This window comes from Typopeltis vanoorti, chromosome 6, assembly GCF_054136105.1.
Source record: "Typopeltis vanoorti isolate ZY-2024b chromosome 6, IOZ_Tvanoo_1.0, whole genome shotgun sequence".
NCBI classification, from domain to species: domain Eukaryota; kingdom Metazoa; phylum Arthropoda; class Arachnida; order Uropygi; family Thelyphonidae; genus Typopeltis; species Typopeltis vanoorti.
In genome coordinates this window covers 82,634,186-82,654,785 of record NC_143554.1, presented here as the reverse complement: position 1 = coordinate 82,654,785, position 20,600 = coordinate 82,634,186, and the positions used below count along the sequence as shown (strand labels likewise).

The 20,600-nt window shown below is 35.6% G+C and overlaps 1 protein-coding gene across 1 annotated transcript in view; it reads right to left on the bottom strand.

Annotated features, from left to right (window-relative positions):
* Positions 1 to 20,600, bottom strand: part of LOC150105640 (coiled-coil domain-containing protein CG32809-like) — a 774,652-nt gene that overhangs the window by 460,763 nt on the left and 293,289 nt on the right. Inside the window, exon 5 of the mRNA XM_090394279.1 lies at positions 5,774 to 5,972. Coding sequence (XP_090250405.1) covers positions 5,774 to 5,972 — 199 coding nt within the window. The remainder of the gene's footprint in view (positions 1 to 5,773; positions 5,973 to 20,600) is intronic.

Sequence of the window (20,600 nt, the reverse complement as noted above, 5' to 3'; positions counted from 1 at the left end):
TAACCTATTGGCTATTCTCAGCAAAAAATAAGTGAAATAAAATACTTTTATTTAAAAATACTGATCTTCTACGCAAAATAAAGAAATAACAACAAAAATAAATCTCTAAGATATAATAAGCATCTCAAATTTCCACTAATACCCATTTGCTCTGAACTTAAAGACTTCGAAAGTTATCAACCTTTCAGTAAAGATAGAAGGTATACCTAAACAATATAAGATCAACTACTAGTAACAAGGAAAGTACATTTCAGAAATCTTACACCACCCCGGTGGTAGAGACTCTGATCAAACAGATGGATGGGTAATGGAGGGCAGTTGAATCAAAATAGATTGCAGACGAAGGACGACGAAATGTAACATCAACGATGTCACTCTTTCTTTAGATAATAAGATGGCTTACTTAAAAAGTTCTGCCAATTCGAAAAGTTTTTTTTTTAACTGCACATAGGCTGGAGTAGGAAAGTTTTCTCATCATTTCAACTTAAAGAAATGGTTATTTGAGAGGCATCGTTGCCATTAAACTTTGAGTTACTATTTTTACTTTTAAAATACAACAGGAACAGAAGACGTTGCTATTCAGAATTTCGAAAATAACTGAAAAACGCTTTCATCTCCCCCCCCCCCCAATGTTGGAATTCCATACGTCATGGTCATGTAGCTTACAATCGGTCATCTGATCACGAGCTAGAGCCTTATATTTCTAGCATTCCCACTACCACGGAAATTAATTCTTATTATGTGAATTTGAAAAATCCTAGAAGTTTATGAAGACAACTTGCAGGGCGATCTCTATTGTAAAAAAAAAATCAGACATTTATTTTATTTATTTATGCATTTTTGTTGGGGGGGACGGGGGGTTGTAATTTAATTCACAATTTTTAACATGTAACACTTATTGTTTTATTAATATACGTTTTTTTCACTTAATTTAACTGTAAAATCAAGCTTGCAATTAAGTTGAGAATAATAAGTGAATGAGAGAATTCGTGTATAGCAATATTTCGCAAAGTTTTTCCCGCAACTAGGATAGTCATATTGCTATCCTTGATCCCTCAAACACAATGGCACCAAGATAATGATTGAAAATTAATGTTTCTCCTACCTTTTTTTTTTTTTTTTTTTTTACGAGTGCTAAGTTAAACTATAAACGTGAAGAACCAAAAGAAGATGAACATTACTCTAGTTTGAAGAAGATAGTTTTATTTTAATTTATGTATTTATTTAAGAAAGCAGACAATGAGCGATTGGAGTTGACTAGAATAACTTTCCTTTTTGGTGGTTATACCAGAAGTTCAAGGTCACATTTATTCCAAGAGGAAAACTTCACCTTATTTAAGAAAGCGGTAATATTATGAAGGACAAAGTAACAAGAAGAGTATACTTTTTAGGAAGTTGAAGGCAGATTTTTGAGCTGAAAAACATACTTAATATGGAGTACTTAGGCAAAGCTATAAATGAGATATAAAGCAGGAATCAAATCACTGATACAAAGAAGGAAGATACTGATATAAATGGTAAACGCACACTGCAAACTGTAGGAAGATCACAGGACAAGGACATACTCAGAATATCTTTGTATAAGTTGTTCATTCATATTCAAACGACTGCAAGTAATTGGTTATAACAGTAGTTTGGAATCCATCTTGGTATTCGGTTATGGTGCTAGAACTAGTAGACAATTTCTAGTATAAGTTGAATCAAAGCGAACGAAGTTTGTGAGTTTGTACTTGGCGGTTATTATTGTTGTTGTGGAGTAAGTGATCCACAGGAACGCGAAACAGAAGGGAAGAGAATCAGTGCTCTGTCTATATCGACAATGTTGTGCACAACATCCAAGTTGTAATGTAGTCTAGCAGATCCCATCAACACGTGCGAAATAGAGTGACTGAGAGGAGTTGGAAGTTTTCTAAAGATTAAAGCATAGTATCATTGAAATTCGTGATAAAAAGAAAACAAAAACATTGTTACTTTAATCCTTGATAGGAGCTGACTATATTCTAAGGAAACCAGAACTCATCAGCAGCAATGGTATGATCAAATTTGTTTTGCATTTCGGATAAATCGAATTTGTTCGACTTGGACGAGAAGGTGGATGAATTTCAATGCCTGCTGTGAGATCACCATCCTGCTTGTTACAGGCTTGAAGTGACTTGGAAAAGCTCCGTGTTTCGTCTCTCCAGCTGGTTTTCCGGATTATGAAACCCTTAGTCTGCTCGCTCAGGGTTCTTCACAGCTCTTTTTGTAACCTTTTTGGTTATAGGTCTCGCCTATTTGTCTCCTCCTTTCTCTGTTGAAGGCCGATGCCAACATTCTCCAACCATAATAAATTTAGTTTAATCCTTTATCCAAGTGTGAGCAAACAACGTTTGCGCCTGAAAGTATCTTCAGGACTGGGGTCCTGACGATACTTTCAGGCGCAAACGTCGTTTGCTCACACTTGGATAAAGAATTAAACTAAATTTATTACAGTCTAACCAAGCGAAAAATAAACTTTCAACATTCTCCAACCAATAGGTCACCTTACTGGCTGGAGAATGTTGCAGTGTGGTCTATGTAAGCATTCGAAATGAGATCCAGCGGAATAGGGTGGTTAATTCTTATTCCCGTAGTCTTCTATGTCTGTATACTGCATGTGTTCTTCTGGTCAGTTTACCTGTTTTGTGGGATGAAAAACTTGAGTTTCCGGGAGGAAAAAACCTGTTACCTCTGTAAGGGACAGACTAACTCACCTTCGCATGAAAAGTTCTGATAAATGTCTTGTTAACTAGAGGACGTTGTCTAAAAAACTGAGTCTAAGGAGACTCCACTACCCAAACTACAAATAATACTATATTAGCTACAGCCTTTCGTGAATGGGATTTACACATTTTGGGATATTACTTTTCCCTAGAGCATTTCTGAGTGGAACTGCAGTGAAATATGGAAAGATGTCGAAGTTATCAATCCAAATAATTTCCACTTTACCATTGTTTATATTATTTGTTTGCTTTACTTTTATTATGAAATCATCAGCTACTAGGCAAGGACGGACTTCAATTTTCATAGGATGTTAAGTTTCAGACACACTAAAAAGTAGGGGTACTGACTGCAAAAAAAAAATCAGATATAAAACCATTGCGCTATTATCACATCAAATATGGTTCGGAGACAGAAGTAACGATAAACAGAGAATTTGATCTTAAGATTGAGTTTTGTAATATTAAGTTATTATATTATATTAATTAAAATTTGAAATTTTATGAACGTTGTTTTTTCGTTGGGCTACTTTGACTTATTTTCATATTCAGAACCTTCATCTCTTTTGTAAGATCTGGCTATCGTTTTTGTTCGTTGAAACGTCAAATATTCACTTAATATTAAGAAAAAATCGATGCAGATTAATATAAGCCAGAACAAGGAGTTTCTGCCCATAAGGTGAAAAGTTCAGCATATCCGTAGCTTGGAGTTGAGCAATCACTCATTGTAAAAGAGTTTTTTTATAAATTTTTGATACGGATCAACGATTAAAGTTGATTCAAATTCGTAGAACTTGAATCAACTGTAATATGATTTTCCCTTATTGATTTCTTTTTCTTTTCCCTTTTTTTCTCAGTTATGTGTACGAAATTCATATAGATTTACAAGGAAATCATAAATTAAACTTCAGTTAGATTGAAATTAGATTATTAAATAAAAATGTACCATTAATTCAGCCCGCACACTTTGATTTCACAATTAATGGCGAGAAATTCCTGTTCGCTCATTAATTGTAGTGAGAAGAAATTGCTATTTTGGTGTTTTTATACGTATACGCTAAATAATATGTTTAATAAATAAATTAGAACCCAATTCTATGTGCATTTATTAGAAACAGATAATAAAAGTTGTTGCAGAAAGCATCAAATACATAACGATGGGGAAATAAGAATACAATGACTGTATGAAAAAACAACAAATGAAAAAGAAATGTTGTTTTGCCAAATCTTTTTATATACAACTACACACTGGAGAAATGTCTTCTGGATATATAACACTTCCCGTCAGACGTAAAAAATGCAAGCAGTGGGGGTTGGGGAGGAGGGAAGTTGAAAAGGAAATACTGTAGTTCAGACGACAAATAGTAACATACAATGAAAATTAATTTTTAGATTCTCATATGTGTGTGTGTGTGTGTGTGTGTGTGTGTGTGTGTGTGTGTGTGTGTGTGTGTGTGTGTGTGTGTGTGTGTGTGTGTGTGTGTGTGTGTGTGTAATTTATTTATTATTTTTTTCACAGAAAAACTTGTAAACACCATATCTTAACACACACACATGAACGACAAATCGGATTGAGGAAATGATCTTACAATCAACTTTGAAGATAATATCAAGGTCAACAACCACCAGAGAGAGAATCAAATAAGATGGAATGAATGATGGAGGAAAGACCTGGCAGAGAAGATTAGGACCAAGATTCTAATGCATGAGTGACATCAAAAGAAGTTACCAAACAGTCAAATCAAGTTCATTGGAGGAAGACAAAGCAACATCATCAAGCATACACAAATGGTGAACCTCTGTTAGTGACAACCAGAGTCTATGGGCAGTCAAGGAAGGCTCTCTGAAAAAATCTTACGTTTAATTTTGGAGAGATAATTTCCAGGTTAACAATCAGAGACTCAAATAAGATGGAATTATCACCCGCAGCAGCGGGACTCCAACCCTGGAGCGTAGTGAGAATGTTTCAAGGAGAGTATGTACTAACAAGACTGGCTGCTTGCTACATCAATGCAACACAAAGTGTAAGCACTAGATCTCGAAGCAGAAACACAAAGGAATAATGACTAGGCCTATTAGTTATGGTGCACGAAACGGAACCCTAAATACCGAAGGAACTGTTCCATTTGATTGGTTTCTTTGATAGAAGAGACATTGATATAATTTCTTGTAAACGTTTTAACACAATTCCTTTTCATGACGCCTCGATCCGTCTAAATTACATCCGGATTACAGTTTTTTGCTTCTTATATTAGCATTCAATACAGATTTCTAAATAGATCAGATTTTTCATATCTATTATATATATATAAAATGATAAGCCTTTTTCCGTCACGTTTTTTTTTCAAGTTATTTGAAAAGTTTTGAAACTCAGGGGAGAACCGGCCTACCAGTTCGGAACTTGGGGGGGGGGGGACCTTGTTTCGAGTCTTCGAAATTCGAGTCATCAGAATTCAAGGAGAACCGGCCTACCAGTCTGGAACTCGAGGGGGGGGGGCCGCAGTAGGGAGGAATCCCCTTTCGAGTCATCAGAATTCAAAGAGGACCGGTACTCTTTGAATCCGGAACTCGGGGGGGGGGGGGTGAAATCTCCTTTCGAGTTTTCTAAATTCGAGTCATCAGAATTCAAGAACCGGCCTACCCGTCCGGAACTTGGAGTGGGGGGTTAGGCGCTGGGGGGGAGAAACCCCCCTTTCGAGTCTTCGAAATTCGAGTTATCAGAATTCAAGGAGAACTGGCCTACCAGTTCGGAACACGAGGGGGTTGGGCACCGTAGGCGCCAAGGGGAGAGCCCTCTAGTACTATAATAATAAAACTTTTCGTTGAAATGGCTGATAGGTAAGTGTAGTATCTGCTGTTAGCAACAATATTTCGATTTCTTCATTCTGTAGTCTTGATTACAGATCACAGATTTGTATTTTCTCATAATAAAATACTGAATTAAATTTGTGAGCAAAGCATCCAAAAATGTGTAATCAAAATATTACATTTTAAAGATCAAAAATATGAAATAAAAATCATAGGGAAATACTTACCTTAAATCTTCTAATTCATAAAACATATCCTTCGCTGGATCATGGATATAAATCCTTATGTGGTGAGAGTCCAGATATTCCATAGTTAATTGCTTGGGGAAGGAGCGTACAAACAGAGCCTTGACTGTGTCCATTGAGGTAATCTCGTTGGGAAGTAGTGCTCTCTTTGTTTCACTCTGATATTGTAGAAACACCAGGCCTAACGAAAATAGGACATTTAAATCATACGCAAAATTATACAATGCAAGTTTAGAGAAGAGAGAGTCGATAAAGAAGAGGTATTCAAAGGGCATGAGGACTTTTGAAATATATATAGAATCACAAGTATGGCACATTGATGGTCGGAGAGCAGAGGCACTATTATTCACTTAGCCAACCAAGATGAATGGTCGTCGTTTTGAAAGTCAAATTCAAAGATGGCAAAGTACTCTGCGGATTTCTTTTCTCGTCCCTCATCCCCCAATGTATTGAAACAATTTGGATATATTCAACTACATGTAAATCGTTTACATCAACTTTATTATTTTTTTAATTTCCTTGCACTTGCCTATTTGTTTACTAACTTGCACCAAATTCATTCTGTAGGAAAACGTATGCTGATTCAGTTATGCGTTTTCATATTTTTATCCAGAGTGAAATGTATTTGCGTATATAAATAGGAAAAATGCACGATCGTTCTCTGCTAGACAAGAATTTCATTTTTGTATTATAGAGGGAATACTTAATAGCCCGCAAGACAATTTATAATGAATATAACCGTAGAAACGATTTAGTGTTGACACCGTCTGGCTTAGATGACTGGTTAACTGATGTGGGATAATAATAAAGACTGCAATGCACTGGAGAAGCCTCTGTAATTCAGTCGGTATAGACGAAAGTCAGGTCTTTCCGACCATTTGGTCGGAAAGACATGGCTTCAATTCCCGTCTTTGACGCGAGGAACTTTGTCAGGTATCTTGGAACTAAAGTGGAGTTCGCCGGTCTCATACCAGGTGGAGTTTTTTTTTTTTTCCCTACTCCTGGAAATTCGGTTTTTTCATCCCTCAAAGCAAGCAAATCAGTCAGTGACCGCACATCTCTACAGGCATAGAACACTTCGGGGATTTTATGGTAACTTGCACTGGCCCCCGGCTACAAAATTACCTTCTAACCAATACTTCATCTTGGATCCAAATGCCAATACTGATATACTGGATACTCTCATACGGCAACAACAATGCGCTGTAATTTTCATTTGAATTAGTAGTTGTAAAATATAATTAAATACACGCTTTAAACTAAATGCAGAATAAAGACTGACTGATAAGGTATTAATATTAACGAACTTAACAAAATCTTCTCAGAAATAATATGCATTTACAAAGGAAATTTTATGTTCATCAAAGGTATACGAAATTATGAAAAATAACAAATAATTAAATCACTCAACAGGTACTATTTCTTTATGCATAAAGATTACCTTAAATTAAATTACCTTAAATCAAATATTTACCCAATACACTACATCTTTTAGATGTACTCAAGAGGGGACTAACAATCCGTGAGTACTGAAAATTACTTTAGGATTTATTATTTTACTGGAATTTAATGAAGGCCGATATGTTATACAGCATATAAAAGAAGAAAATTAATAAGATCATTGTCAATTACGAGGATAAAGACAAGAATATTGTCAATTATAATTTAGATAAATGTCAAGTCTGTAAATTTAATCCCGTCAATTATGTCACTTATGTAAGGTTTTTTTTTTATTTTATCTTAAATTCTTCCCTCACCCGGTATTTCTTCAGTAGAATCTCAGCACTAAACTGCACAATCTCCACAGATCTGCTATTTCAACGGCTGATATATCAAGCTACTGTTCAGTTTCGGAGCTGAACGCAATCCGTTAATACCAGAGAATGAAATACGGGGAATTTTTGGGAGGTAGTGGGGGGGGGGATAGGGTGTTGTTAGTTCTCAAAATTCGTATTTAAACAAACAGAAGAAGTTGGAAACAATTGTTTGGACTTCCAAGCTTCAAGAATGCCGATAACAAGCGTTCTAGGTCTTTAAATGCTTTAGAAAGATCTCATTACAGTTTTTCCTAAGATCCCCCCCCCCCATCTCTCTCTCTCTCCAAGTGCTTGCTTGCTTTTATCGAAACTGCTTAGTTCTTATTCCCTTAGCACTGCGGAGGTTTCGATGAACGGTAGTCACGTTACTGCGCACATATGCAATCATTACATAGATAATATCTCTAAATGACCACCATTTGAGATAACACAAATCAAACCATTTTTACAGTGAATTCGCTTTTTCTAAAAACTTCTTCAACATTCAGCCTTTTTCTAAGCAAAGCGAAAAAACTAAATGGAGCATATGTGGGAGGGGGGGGGAGTCTCAATATAACAATTTTCTAGATAAGATGATTTATGCATCCACAGAAGAAAGATTTTCAAGTTAAGTAGCTTAACAATTCTTCGAGTTTTTTTTTTTTTTTTTGGGGGGGGGGAAGATGAGTGGTGGGGAGAATTGACATCTATTAAAGTGTCAGAGCACGTGCTTCAAAGAAAAGGTTATCAGATGTCCTTGAATGATATCCAGACAGATATTTCAAAAGGCAAGAGGGGTTCGACCAGAACGGCAGGCGCCAGATTTCGCATTACAAACAAAAACATGTTTAATCCTAAGACAAACAGAATTAGTGTAGCCTTCAAGATCTAAAGTGAAGAACGGAGAAACGTAAGAATTTAATCTTTGTTTTCAGCCGCGCAAGTAAAAGAATTTGTTTTTCCAAGCGCAGCTACCAATAGGTTTGTGAAATCAGGTGATTCATAATCCGACTGACAGCCAGGTACTTGTGCAACCTAATACTGCAACATAAATGACTTGTCCATTTCTTGTGTAGTAAATCCCTTTGAAAAATGAGAGATTTAAGTGCACACAAGGAAAAGAAAGGGAGGAAATATTTTACTAAAAGAAGGAGAGATCCTTTTGTATTGTAAGCAGAAAGATAGATATGCGTAAAACGATGAGATGGGGATTTAAATTTAGTTTGAGGAAGGGAGGGAGGGAGAGATAAAACAGAGTTCTTTTTTAAAAATAAAATTAATGAAATACACCTCCGAATCAAAAAAATAAATAAATAAAATAATAGAATAATCAAAGAAAATGTATTGAATGATTTGCAATTTTAATTTATTGCATTATTGCAAAGAAGATAATTATTACCAAATATGAATTAGTATCATCTAAATCACATATGGGCAACCCCCGGCGCTCTACTTCTTTTGATCCAGCCCTAATCTATTTCAGCGAAGTTTGTCTGATTCATGGTGGAAGAAAACATGGTGTGTTCTACTAACTCACATTAAGATGACGTCATATGACTTGCGCAAAACACACTATGTTTTCTCCAACTAGGGTCTCTTCCTCACTTTGACTAGCGGCGTGTGTGAACGTGTTACAACGTGTCAGTTCGGTACTTGAGTTGGTGTTGTGCTTTCTTCAGTGCCTGCATTGATGTTATGTTCTGTTCGGTGCCTGCGTTGATGTTGTGTCTGTTCAGTGCCTGCGTTGATGTTGTGTCTGTTCAGTGCCTGCGTTGATGTTGTGTCTGTTCAGTGCCTGCGTAGAAGACAGTTTTGTTTGACAGTTCTGAATATCGCTTATAAATATGGGACAATGTCAGGGGTTATTGCAAAAAAAAAAAGAAAAGTAGATGCAGAGAATAGTCAATTTCAAGACAACTGGATGGAGGATTATTATTTTATTCTGAATAAAGGTTTGCCTCTATGTTTGCTGTGCAACGAATCCGTATCCGTCAACAAAGAATACAACTTGAAGAGACACTTTACTTCGAGACATGCGGATCACCCAAAAGGACAACTACGAAAAGATGAAATACTTAAGTTGAAAAACTTGGATACCCAGCAGCAAATGTTCAACAAGCAAAGAACGCAGCACTACAGCATTGTCAAAGCCAGCTTTGTGGTAAGCGAAAAAATCGTTAAGCATTCTAAGTCATGGTGAAGGAGAATTTATCAAAGAATGTCTGCTGGATGTTGCAAGTATAATATGTCCTGAAAAGAAAAAAGACTTCGAGAATATTTGTTTGTCGAGACGTTATCCGACGGATAGACATTATGGCTGATGATATCAAAAAAAAGTTTAAAAGAGAACATTGTAGATTGAAAGCATTTTCAATTGCTTTGGATGACAGCACCGATGTCTCCGATACAGCACAACTAGCAATATTTATTCGAGGAGTTGAGGATTTCAACATCACAGAAGAATTATTGGCGCTTCGGCCGTTAAAAGGAACAACTACCGGTGAAGATATATTTGAAACAGTCTTCGAGAGATTTGGGCTGAAATGGAGTTCACTATCTGGCATATGCACTGATGGAGCCCCTGCAATGGTTGGTGCACAGAAGGAATTTATTGGAATAGTTCATGAAAGAGCAATAGAACTACAGATCCATCCGGAAAATTTTACAAATTTTCACTGCATTATCCACCAACAAAATCTGTGTGCAAAATTGATTAAATTCACAAATGTTATGGAAGTTGTAGTAGCCAGTATTAACTTTATTAAGTCACGTGCGCTTAATCACCGCCAATTTAAGGAGTATTTGGCAGACCTATTTTCGGATTATGAAGATGTGTCTTATTATTGTGAAGTGAGGTGGTTGAGTAAAGGTAACATGTTAAAACGATTTTATGATCTTAGACAAGACATTGCAGATTTTACGGACATAAAAGGAAACACAATTAACCAAGTAAAAGATGATGAGTGGGTGTGTGATTTAGCATTCCTTGTAGATGTCATCGGATACCTAACGAACTGAATCTTAAATTGCAAAAACAAGGACAATTGGTTCATGAACTGCATGGACATGTCAAAGCTTTTTTGTAATAAACTAAGATTGTTGGAAAGTCAGATAAGAGCTAAAAATTGTTATAATTTTCCTACTCTAGCAACTCAAAAATATCCCTTATAATTGTTATGGAGATGAACTGAAGGCACTAATAGAGCAATTTGATACAAGGTTTGCCAACTTCAAAAACAAAGACTCCACATTCGCTATATTTGCTCGTCCAATGGATGCTGATGTAAATAATGGGCCAGAAAACTTACAGATGGAACTTATTGAGCTTCAGGCGGATTTAGTGCTAAAATCACAATTTAGCAACATTGCTTTGACGGATTTTTATAAATTTTATTTGGTGGAAGAAAAATATACAAATTTACGCACCTTTTCAAAAAAAATCATTTGTCTTTTCGGTAGCACATATGTGTGAACAGTTTTTTTCGAGGATGAAATACAATAAATCAAAAATTCGGACAAGAATAATGGACGAAAACCTCGAAAATTCTATGCGATTATCCTCAAGTAATATTAACGTCAATATTGATAGGCTCGTAGTCGAAGTACAAGGCCATCTTCACATTAAGTTGTTATGTCGTTCATTATATTATAAAATTTACGTAGAGCGTTATATTATAAATAAACGAAATATGAAGTAGTAACGTGTTTTAATTAATTTAATATTAATTTATTTTATTTAATAATTTGGTCCAGCCCTTGACTCGGAGACAGAATGATAATTTGGCCCCTCGAACTAGGAAAGGTTGCCCATGCCTGATCTAAATTTACGTACTTTGTAGATTATATAACCATGTAAACACATAAAAATGTAATATAAATTATAAGAAAACTTATTTGAAAATATTCACAAAATTAGAATAGTTTTTAACGTGGTTCAAAATATCAGAATATTCCAAATTTTTCCAATTGGTTTGAGGAGAACATACAAATAGCATATATTTCAGCGGGACCGACTCGTGTGTGAGGAATCATTTGTTAAACATGGGTCGAACTTGTGACACATCGGAAGCTAAGAAGTTTCATATGGTGTTTCTATACAAAGAAGGTCAAACCCAACAGTTTATAGCTAAGGAATTGAAATTATCTCAAGCAAGCGTGAGTCGAGTATTAAGACAGTATTCTAATAACCGGAGTTTTCAAAATAATCGCTTCAATAGCGGTCGAAAGGTAATAACTACATCGAGAGATGAGGGGAGAATGAAGAATATCGTGAAGAAAAACTGCTTCAGAAGTGTAAAATATTTCCACAACAGGAGATGGAAAGAACTAGGTGTGTATGTGTCTAAATCTGCGACGGTGAGATGACTTCAAAAATTGGGTTTTAAATCACGTGTGCCAAAGACGACGCTTATGACTTCCAAGCAAAAGGCAGCTAGAGTGCGATGGTGTAAACAAAGACTGTTGTGAGGTCGAGGACTGGAGAAAGGTACTTTTTAGCGATGCAAGTATGTTTTGTGTGTCCCATGGTCATCAAGGGATAGTTTTTTGGCGCCTTAAGCAAGATACATTTGATAAAGAATGCATGAAACGTTCGGTGAAATTTGCAATCTCTGTTATAGTATGGGCTTGCATGACTGCAGAGGGTCCAGGTAAGCTGTGTATTGTGGTGTCAATAACGAAAGAGTCAATTCCAAAGTGTATCAAGAAATTCTTGAGCACTTTATATTACCTGCATCGGAAGATTTATATGATGGTGATTTCCTTTTTCAGCAAGATTCAGCCTCTTGTGTTTTGTGCATTTACTTTCGTATTATTCTAATATTTTGAACCACATTAAAAATTAAAAACTACTAGATGGCTCAAAGAAAGGCAAATCAATGTAATTCCTTGGCTGGCAAAACTCACCAGATTTAAACCCCCATTGAGAACTTGTGGGGAATTATGAAGAAATGTCTTCAAGAAGTTGCCACCTCAGACAAATTGAACTTGTTTCTAGTCTGCAGATCATATGGGCATGTTTCGATTTAAAAAAAGACTGTGAACCGCTAGTAAATAATATGCCCAACCGTTCAAGAACGGTCATAAAAGCTAAGGGGGGGGGGGATGCAACAAAAGTACTAATTATCATGTTGTTTCCTCTTTGAATGTAATTTTTGTGCATTTATTTTCGCATTATTCTAATATTTTGAACGACATTAAAAATTTAAAAAAAAACACGTTAAAAACAGCATAAACATTACTAAATTCAATGAAATTTGGAGTTGTAATGTTTTTACCCTCTCATATGAAGGATTTCAGTATATCCAGTAGAATAATAATAATATCGAATGGTGACGAATATATTTTATGACAATCCCACCTATGAACGACGATACAGGCCCCGATACTCTTAGTTGTTTCAGTCGTAATTCCAAGAAAACAACATGCCCCTTGTCCTCTGATAAGCAGGATTATGATGATCCTGATCCACTAAGGAATGAAAATTCTAAATCACCATCTGAAGATATTCACAAACATCCATGCAAATGCGAGTTTCGAGCTCATACTACATTGCTTGTAAAACGGAGACACTATCTACACAATCCAAACCAGCATATACGATAACCACTATAAAATATGTGACTAGTCTTCATTTTATTTTGCCTTATTTTTATTTATTGCCAATCAGGGCCGGCCATCTCAGGGGTATAGTGGGTGAATTGCACCCGGGCCCCACGATCGAGTGGGCATAGTCGGTACACATTTCCGGAACCGTATGATATTTCGAATGTGTTTTTTTTTTTTTTGTTTTCCTGTGCCAAAATCATTTGCAGGTAAGAGATTTTACAATACGTTTATTTCGAATCCTTTAATTTTTACCATTGAAAAATATTTTCGGGCCCCAAAAGAAGGTTTCTTGCATCCGGGCCCCTTTATAGAGAAGGTCGGTCCTGTTGCCAATCTAAGATTGGTATTAACTATATACTTTTTTTTTTTTCTAAAGAGACCCAATGCTAAGTTTCGGGATATAATAATATATACCGTGTTGTGACATCGAAAAGATGTCTCTGATACAAGGTACAGTATTATACTTCAAAGATACGATTAATCGACCTAAAGGGGTCCAAGTTCAGATAACTGAAAACGTTCGGTAATGCAGAAAATAATAATAATAAAAAAACAATCGAGGGTTATATTACAAAATGTATTAAACTTGATTTTTATGTCAATTCCATCACCCATGCATGGAAGGTCAGAGGTCTACAGTATCTTTTCGAGTTAACGGGTTAGATAATACAGAAATCTACTTTAGAGACAAAATATGGAACTTTATAAAGTTTCTCCCGGCCTCCAGTAATCATTCCGATCAATGAATTCTGAATATCAATTAAACCAGACAAAAAACCATCCGAAGGTCTGTTAATCGAACGTGCCATAGCAGATCATTACTTAATATATTACGATTGTTATCGTTTATCTCCTAGTCCAACTATGTAAATGGATTAAATAGAAATTAAAGCGTGTAGATATTTGTCAGATAATTTTAAAACTACATTTTTGTAAGATGTTCAACAGTTTGGGGAACATCTTAAACGTAAAATAAAATACGATAATACAACTGTAACAGAAAATAGCAAATAATACATTTTCTTATATAAGCAAAAAATAATAACTAATTAAAATGATAGAAAACATAAATATATTAATTATTATTATTATAATGGTGTCTCCATGGTGTCAAAAGACTCATCGCGGGAGACCCTACATTGATACACTAACCATTATTTACACAATACCTATCATATTTGTCCTTAAATTCATTTACAGACGAAGCATTCACAATCACCAATGTATTCCGCCCATTCACAACCCTACAAGTAAAAAATCTAGTCCTAAACACCCTTGTTAACCACACTCTTGCATAATCTCAGGGATGGCCCCTAGTTCTCTCTCCCTTCCTGCACTGGTCTTAAAAATGTCATCAGTATCAATCCTATAAAATCCCTTTAATAATTTATATGCCTCTATCATATCTCCTCTCCTACTAGTTTTTGGAGCTCACAGATCTTCAATCTATCCTCGCAGGGAACATCCCACAGACTTGTAACAATCTTCGTAACTCGCCTCTGAATCCTCTACACCATTTCTTCATCACCAAGAAATCCAGGTGCGCAATAGCCCAAATGCGGCCTTATTAGTACCTTATAAAGTGGAACAATAACTTCCTTATCCCTGCTTGTTAGTGTGTTCTTCAACAACCATGTAATTTGATGTGATGTTTTGGCAATCTTTGCAATATGCCCTTTAAACTTAAGTTCTCTGTCCACAATAACTACAAAGTCCCTAGCCTCATCAACTTCTTGCAGTTCAGTTCCATTAATATAGTAAACAGCATGTGATCTCATCCTTCTGAAGTGCATCACATTAAACTATTTACCTTAGTCCATACCGTCAGCCTATTTAAGTTATCCTGTAAGATATCTACATCATCTGAATCGATTATCGCTCTTCCTCATTTTGCATCATCAGCAAACAAGTGGATATTTCTTTTCAAAGTATTCCCAATATCACTGATGTACAAATAAAACAATAGGTGACTGAGCCCTGAGGTATACGACTAGTCACCTGCCTTCTCCTGGACTCAGCTCTTCCATAAACCACTCTTTGATATATATCCACCCTCTAATCCAAATCACCAGCTTCTGATCCATACCATTTTGCTCTAATTTATGCAACAGAATTCCGAGTGGAATCCTATCAAATGGCTTTGTAAAGTCCCGTAGTATCACTGAGTAAGGATTTCCTTAATCCAAACCCACTGTTACTTTATTATAGAAAGTAAGTTACTGAGGCAAGACCTACCCTTCACAAAACCATGTTGCCCCTTATAAAGTATCATATTGCAGTCCACCCAGTCCTGAGTTCTAATTTTTACCAATTTCTCCAAAACTTTAACCACCACTCCAGATATACTGATTGGTCTATAATTTGCAACCTCTGTCTTGGAGCCTCCCTTATGCAGTGGAGTTATTTTCCCCTCTTTCCACTCTATTGGTGCTAATTCTCTTGCACATTTTCGTAACACATGGGCCGATATGCCATCTAATCGAATGGAAGTGTTAGCATTAAGGTTCTGTAATATATTAAGCACCTCTATTTCGTCTATCTCTAGATTCTCATCAGTCAATGACACATTTGACATTGCAATATCACAACCAAGATGGTATACTTTTGCAAAATGATCACTAAACAATTAACTATTTGATTTGCTTCTGTAATTTCCATACTGTCAACACTTTTAAAAGTAATCTTTCCATGATTATTCTTCCTTTTACTTGCCACACAGCGAAAGAACTTAGGGTTTCTTTTGGATTCATCAGCTAGCTTCCTCTCATAATTAGCTTTGGCTTTCCTTACCATACAGGTTACTCTCTTTGCCTGTACCTTGTGCTGCTCATGGGAACGCTCATCTCCTTTTTCTTTATCTGCAACTCTTGCTTAATAATATTATTCATCCATCTTACTCCTTCGTGATTTCTACTTCTGACACTGGGAATACAGTCTGATACAGTTTTCTTTAAATACTCCTTGACAATCTCCCACGCACCATCAACATCTCTCACCCTTCAAATTCTCATGCCATAGAACTGATGAAAGCCGACTTCTCAGCTTGTCATAATCACCAGCCTTGTAATTCCACATACCCCCCCCCCCCCCTTCTTAACAGAATATTCAACACATCTTACATTCTCCCAGGGCAAGACCACATGATCGCTTTTCCCAAGTGGAGACAGTGTAACTAAATTACTTACTGATATGTTCTCCGATGTTATGACCAGATCTAACACTCTCAAATCTCTTGTCCCTTCCATGTTGTCTCAGGCAGTTATCTCTTAACATCTGTATAAACTCCATTTCCTTTGTTCCTTGTGACCATTCCTTCTCCCAATCTATGTCCCCAAAGTTAAAATCCCCCATAATGATTACTCGACCTTCACTCACCGTGCTAATTTGCCAATACATACTATCTACATTCTCCCTTATACCCCCTTGGATTATAACAACAACCGATTACATATTTCGTCCTGTTGATCTCTATCTCACATCAAATAGCCTCGAATGAACTGCTCTCTACATACTTGTCACCTTGAGGCACTTCTACCCTTTTTGGCTTTAATGCTTCGTCTATCATTAGTAACCCCCCCCCCCTCCCCATTCTGTCATCTCTGTCCTTCCTGTTAACTCACTAATTGAATAATTATATTATTATTCAATTAGTGAGTTAACCAAGTCTCACTAATTCCTATAATTTTTGGCCAAGTTGTACGAAATAATAACAAAAATTCTTCACACTTATTCCAAATATTTCGAGCATTAGTATACATAAACTGCAATACTCCCTTCCTCCCATAATCTCCCTGTGTGTGTGAGTTAGCCCACTCTGTATACTGTTAATTTTCTGCGAACAATTAATCCTAAATTCACAGCGATTAATGACCTATTTACAGCTGACACTATCACCTGCCTCCCTAGCAAATCATATTTCCCTGTTTTTGACTATTTACTCTATCCTTTATCAATAAATGTTCTAAATGCCAAGCGCCCAATCCATCTCTCTCAAAATACTCCTTCCTTTTATCAAGCTCATCCCAGACATTCATAAAATGAATATTCAGACATCATTCCATTTACTATAATTGCTCTTCTGTTTAATTCATCACTATCAAATCTTGGTAGCACACTCATGATCTTTTCACTCTCGCTCTTTGCATTCATTGCTATCATTAAATCCTGTCACACATAAAATGTTTCGCTACCTAGATCATTCGTCCCTATAACTGCAATAATCTCACTCGCTCTATCTTTCTGCAATTTCACAGCCTCGGTTATATCCTTAATCTTTGACCCTGGATAACACGCTTTAATTACTCTACCATCCTTCACACCCTTAATTATAGAATCCCCATACAGCACAATATCTTTTTTTACTCCTTTTTTAATTTGACATCCTTTATCCCCACTGATGCTTGTTTTTTCCCTGATCTTCTCTCACATTCTTTTGTGTAGCAAGCAATCTCTGTGTATGTATTTCTGCACTATTTATTCCATGCACACGCTCACTTAATCCGTTACTAAATAATCTGTCATTCTCATTCCTTGTCATTTTTAATTCTCCCATACTTTCTATTCCATAAAAAACATTAGAACATATTGAAATGCTGCAAGATAGACTATACAATTTGGTCAGATCAAAATTATAAAATACATTACAGTCATTTAAAAATGTCATTTCCTTTGTCTCAGGAGAACTTGCACAACACAATTTACTCCACATGCTTCTATCAGTTACATTGGGATATGGCTGTATCAAAAAGGCATGTTTCCTGTGAGACTGATGGCACCTAACTGTGAAGTCTTGATGATCACTTAAACTTGGGACATTAGACAAACCAGATGTATCATCATATATTACGCTAAAACTTCGGTGTTTATACGAGTCAATTAATACAGGCAAAACAGTTGATACATTAGAAGATGTGAAATGGATTGCGTAATCTTTCGTTTCTACCTTGACATCAGAATCAAGAGGTGATACCATAGACACACAACATGATAAAGATGTTACGTAATCTGGATTTGACATCCCTAATAACTACAGAAGAAATGGTTGACTCAGATGACATATCAAAACTAGAAAATAAAGGATTGATGTCATCACTATCCAAGATTTTGATTGGCAGGTGAGAATTAACTGAAGAATCAGAAACTGAAAAGGACAATACACTGGTATGTACACACTCATCTGACAGTTGGCCTTCAGCAGCCAGGTCCAGGCAGCTAGAAAGTTGGATTTAGATGACCATACTCATCTTGCAAGTCTGTCTCCTTATCCTTTAATGATACCAAGTCATCTATAACACTGTCACTTGAGTTGTCAAATATTTATCCAGTTTAATTTTACTAAGTGGGATAGAAACCAGTGTTTCAAGATGCTTAACCTCTGACAACGACTGTTCAGATCTAATTCCATCATAGGTCTTTTTGACGATTCCTCTTGTTGACTCTTACTTATCTGTGTTTCTGTCTTTGAATGCCGTTTTCTTTGGCCAGACACAATATGATTATGCATGATCGGTTTCCCTGCTTCCTGACGATCATTACCCGAAGCTCCCTGCTGGGTGTCTTCCACATAATCATAGCACTTAATAGCAACTTCGAAAAAATCTTTAATTTTTAGCAACTCCGCAGCTTTTAACAATGATGGAAGCATATCCCGTGAATTATTAGCATATCCTTAATTATAGATATTATTACTTGATGTATTATTTATTCATAAATTAATTCATATTCTCCACCTAAAATTATACATTAATAATATTAAAAAAAAAACAGAGGCGCTTAACAATATCTAGGGATTCAATCCTTGAAGAAAATACAATACTATTTTAGCGCTTACACTAGTTTCATAGTGACACACTAATTAACGCGGAAAAATTTTTAATCGTTGCATTTCTTAATAAGCTAGCAAATTGAAAACTAGTTTTCCTTATTTAAAATTGGTAGTGTGCACTTAAGTTACGTTATTACAGACAATTATCAACGAAATAACAGCATAAATCTAATTGGAAGAATTCTTGAAGATTTGCCATACTACTTAATTTCAATGTATGAAAATGACTGAATAGGAAATATATCAAAATTATGTTACAAAGTGATAATAAATAAACCACATCTACGTATAATCCAACAAATTAAGGAAAATATCCGAGGTAATTATAAAAATGTGCTTTCTCAAAAAGAATTCTTGTACAGTAAGACTATTTCTTATCTAAGAATCGTTCTTGGCTTATGTACTAAAAAGAGTTTATTTACTGCATTTTGCAGAACATAATTTTTTTAATTGTTTAGGTTAATTTTGCCACTAAAACGGTCTAATTTAAAATGCAGATGATTACACAAACTTTAGTAGAGATCCCAAATAAAATCTCATTGAAAATCGTACATTTAGATCGACGATGTGTATGCATACAAACAGAAAGAGGAACAAAGCGAATCTAATGGGTTTTACGGATTTTCTGAGGAAAAAAAACCCCAAAAAACCCGTAACATAGCTTATGGGTTCAACTACTGTGATGATGAATTATGTCACTATACAGTACAAAGGTCAGCCTATATTTTGAGTAATTCGAATCCGTACTTATAAAAATTATTCCAAAGAAAAACACTAAAGACCTTGAGTCTGTTTCTCTACTGCTAGATTATTATGAAGGATCTTCTAATATTTTTATACCTTCCAAACAATCTGTTACCATATTAGGGAAGGAACACATTTTTTTCCATTATGCTCGCTTCAAGGAATCAATGAAATGTTTGTAAATTCATGTGTTTCGACTATTACCGATCCATTCTCATAATTCAGAATCAGAACTGACACTTGGAACCTTCAGTTCATGTTTATAATATTTAAAACGTTATCTCACTCAAAGTCCATTAAAAAAAAACTGCAAGAACCTCTCGAAACTTACAACCTCATGAATTTTTCATTGAATCAAATGACCAAACTTTGGTGATTTTGAAGAAAAACTCCAGAGATCTTGCAGAAATACATTCTTTTAAAGAAACGATAAACCATTAGGCCATCTTCAGTTCAGTAATCTAGCTCTATTAAGGTATCGTCAAAGTTTCAGCACTTTGTGCAGGAAAATTCTATCACAAACTACGTTCTTATTTCTATTATAACCACAAATGCTCACTTATAAACACGAATCACTATTCGATAGTACTCCTCCAATGCTGGTAATTACGTTATTTATTTATATATTTTCTTATACAATAGAGAAAATGTAAACACAAACATGGAAACTGCTGCACGCAAGGTGATATATATATATCGCATGAAAAAGACTTTTTAGTTGACATGTTAAAACAAAATCAGAAGGGGTAGTTTCAGTGAATAGTCATTTCTATGTAATGCCGATTCCGTTTCATATCGTAAACAGTTTTTTGTTTGTTTATCTTACTTATCATCTGTT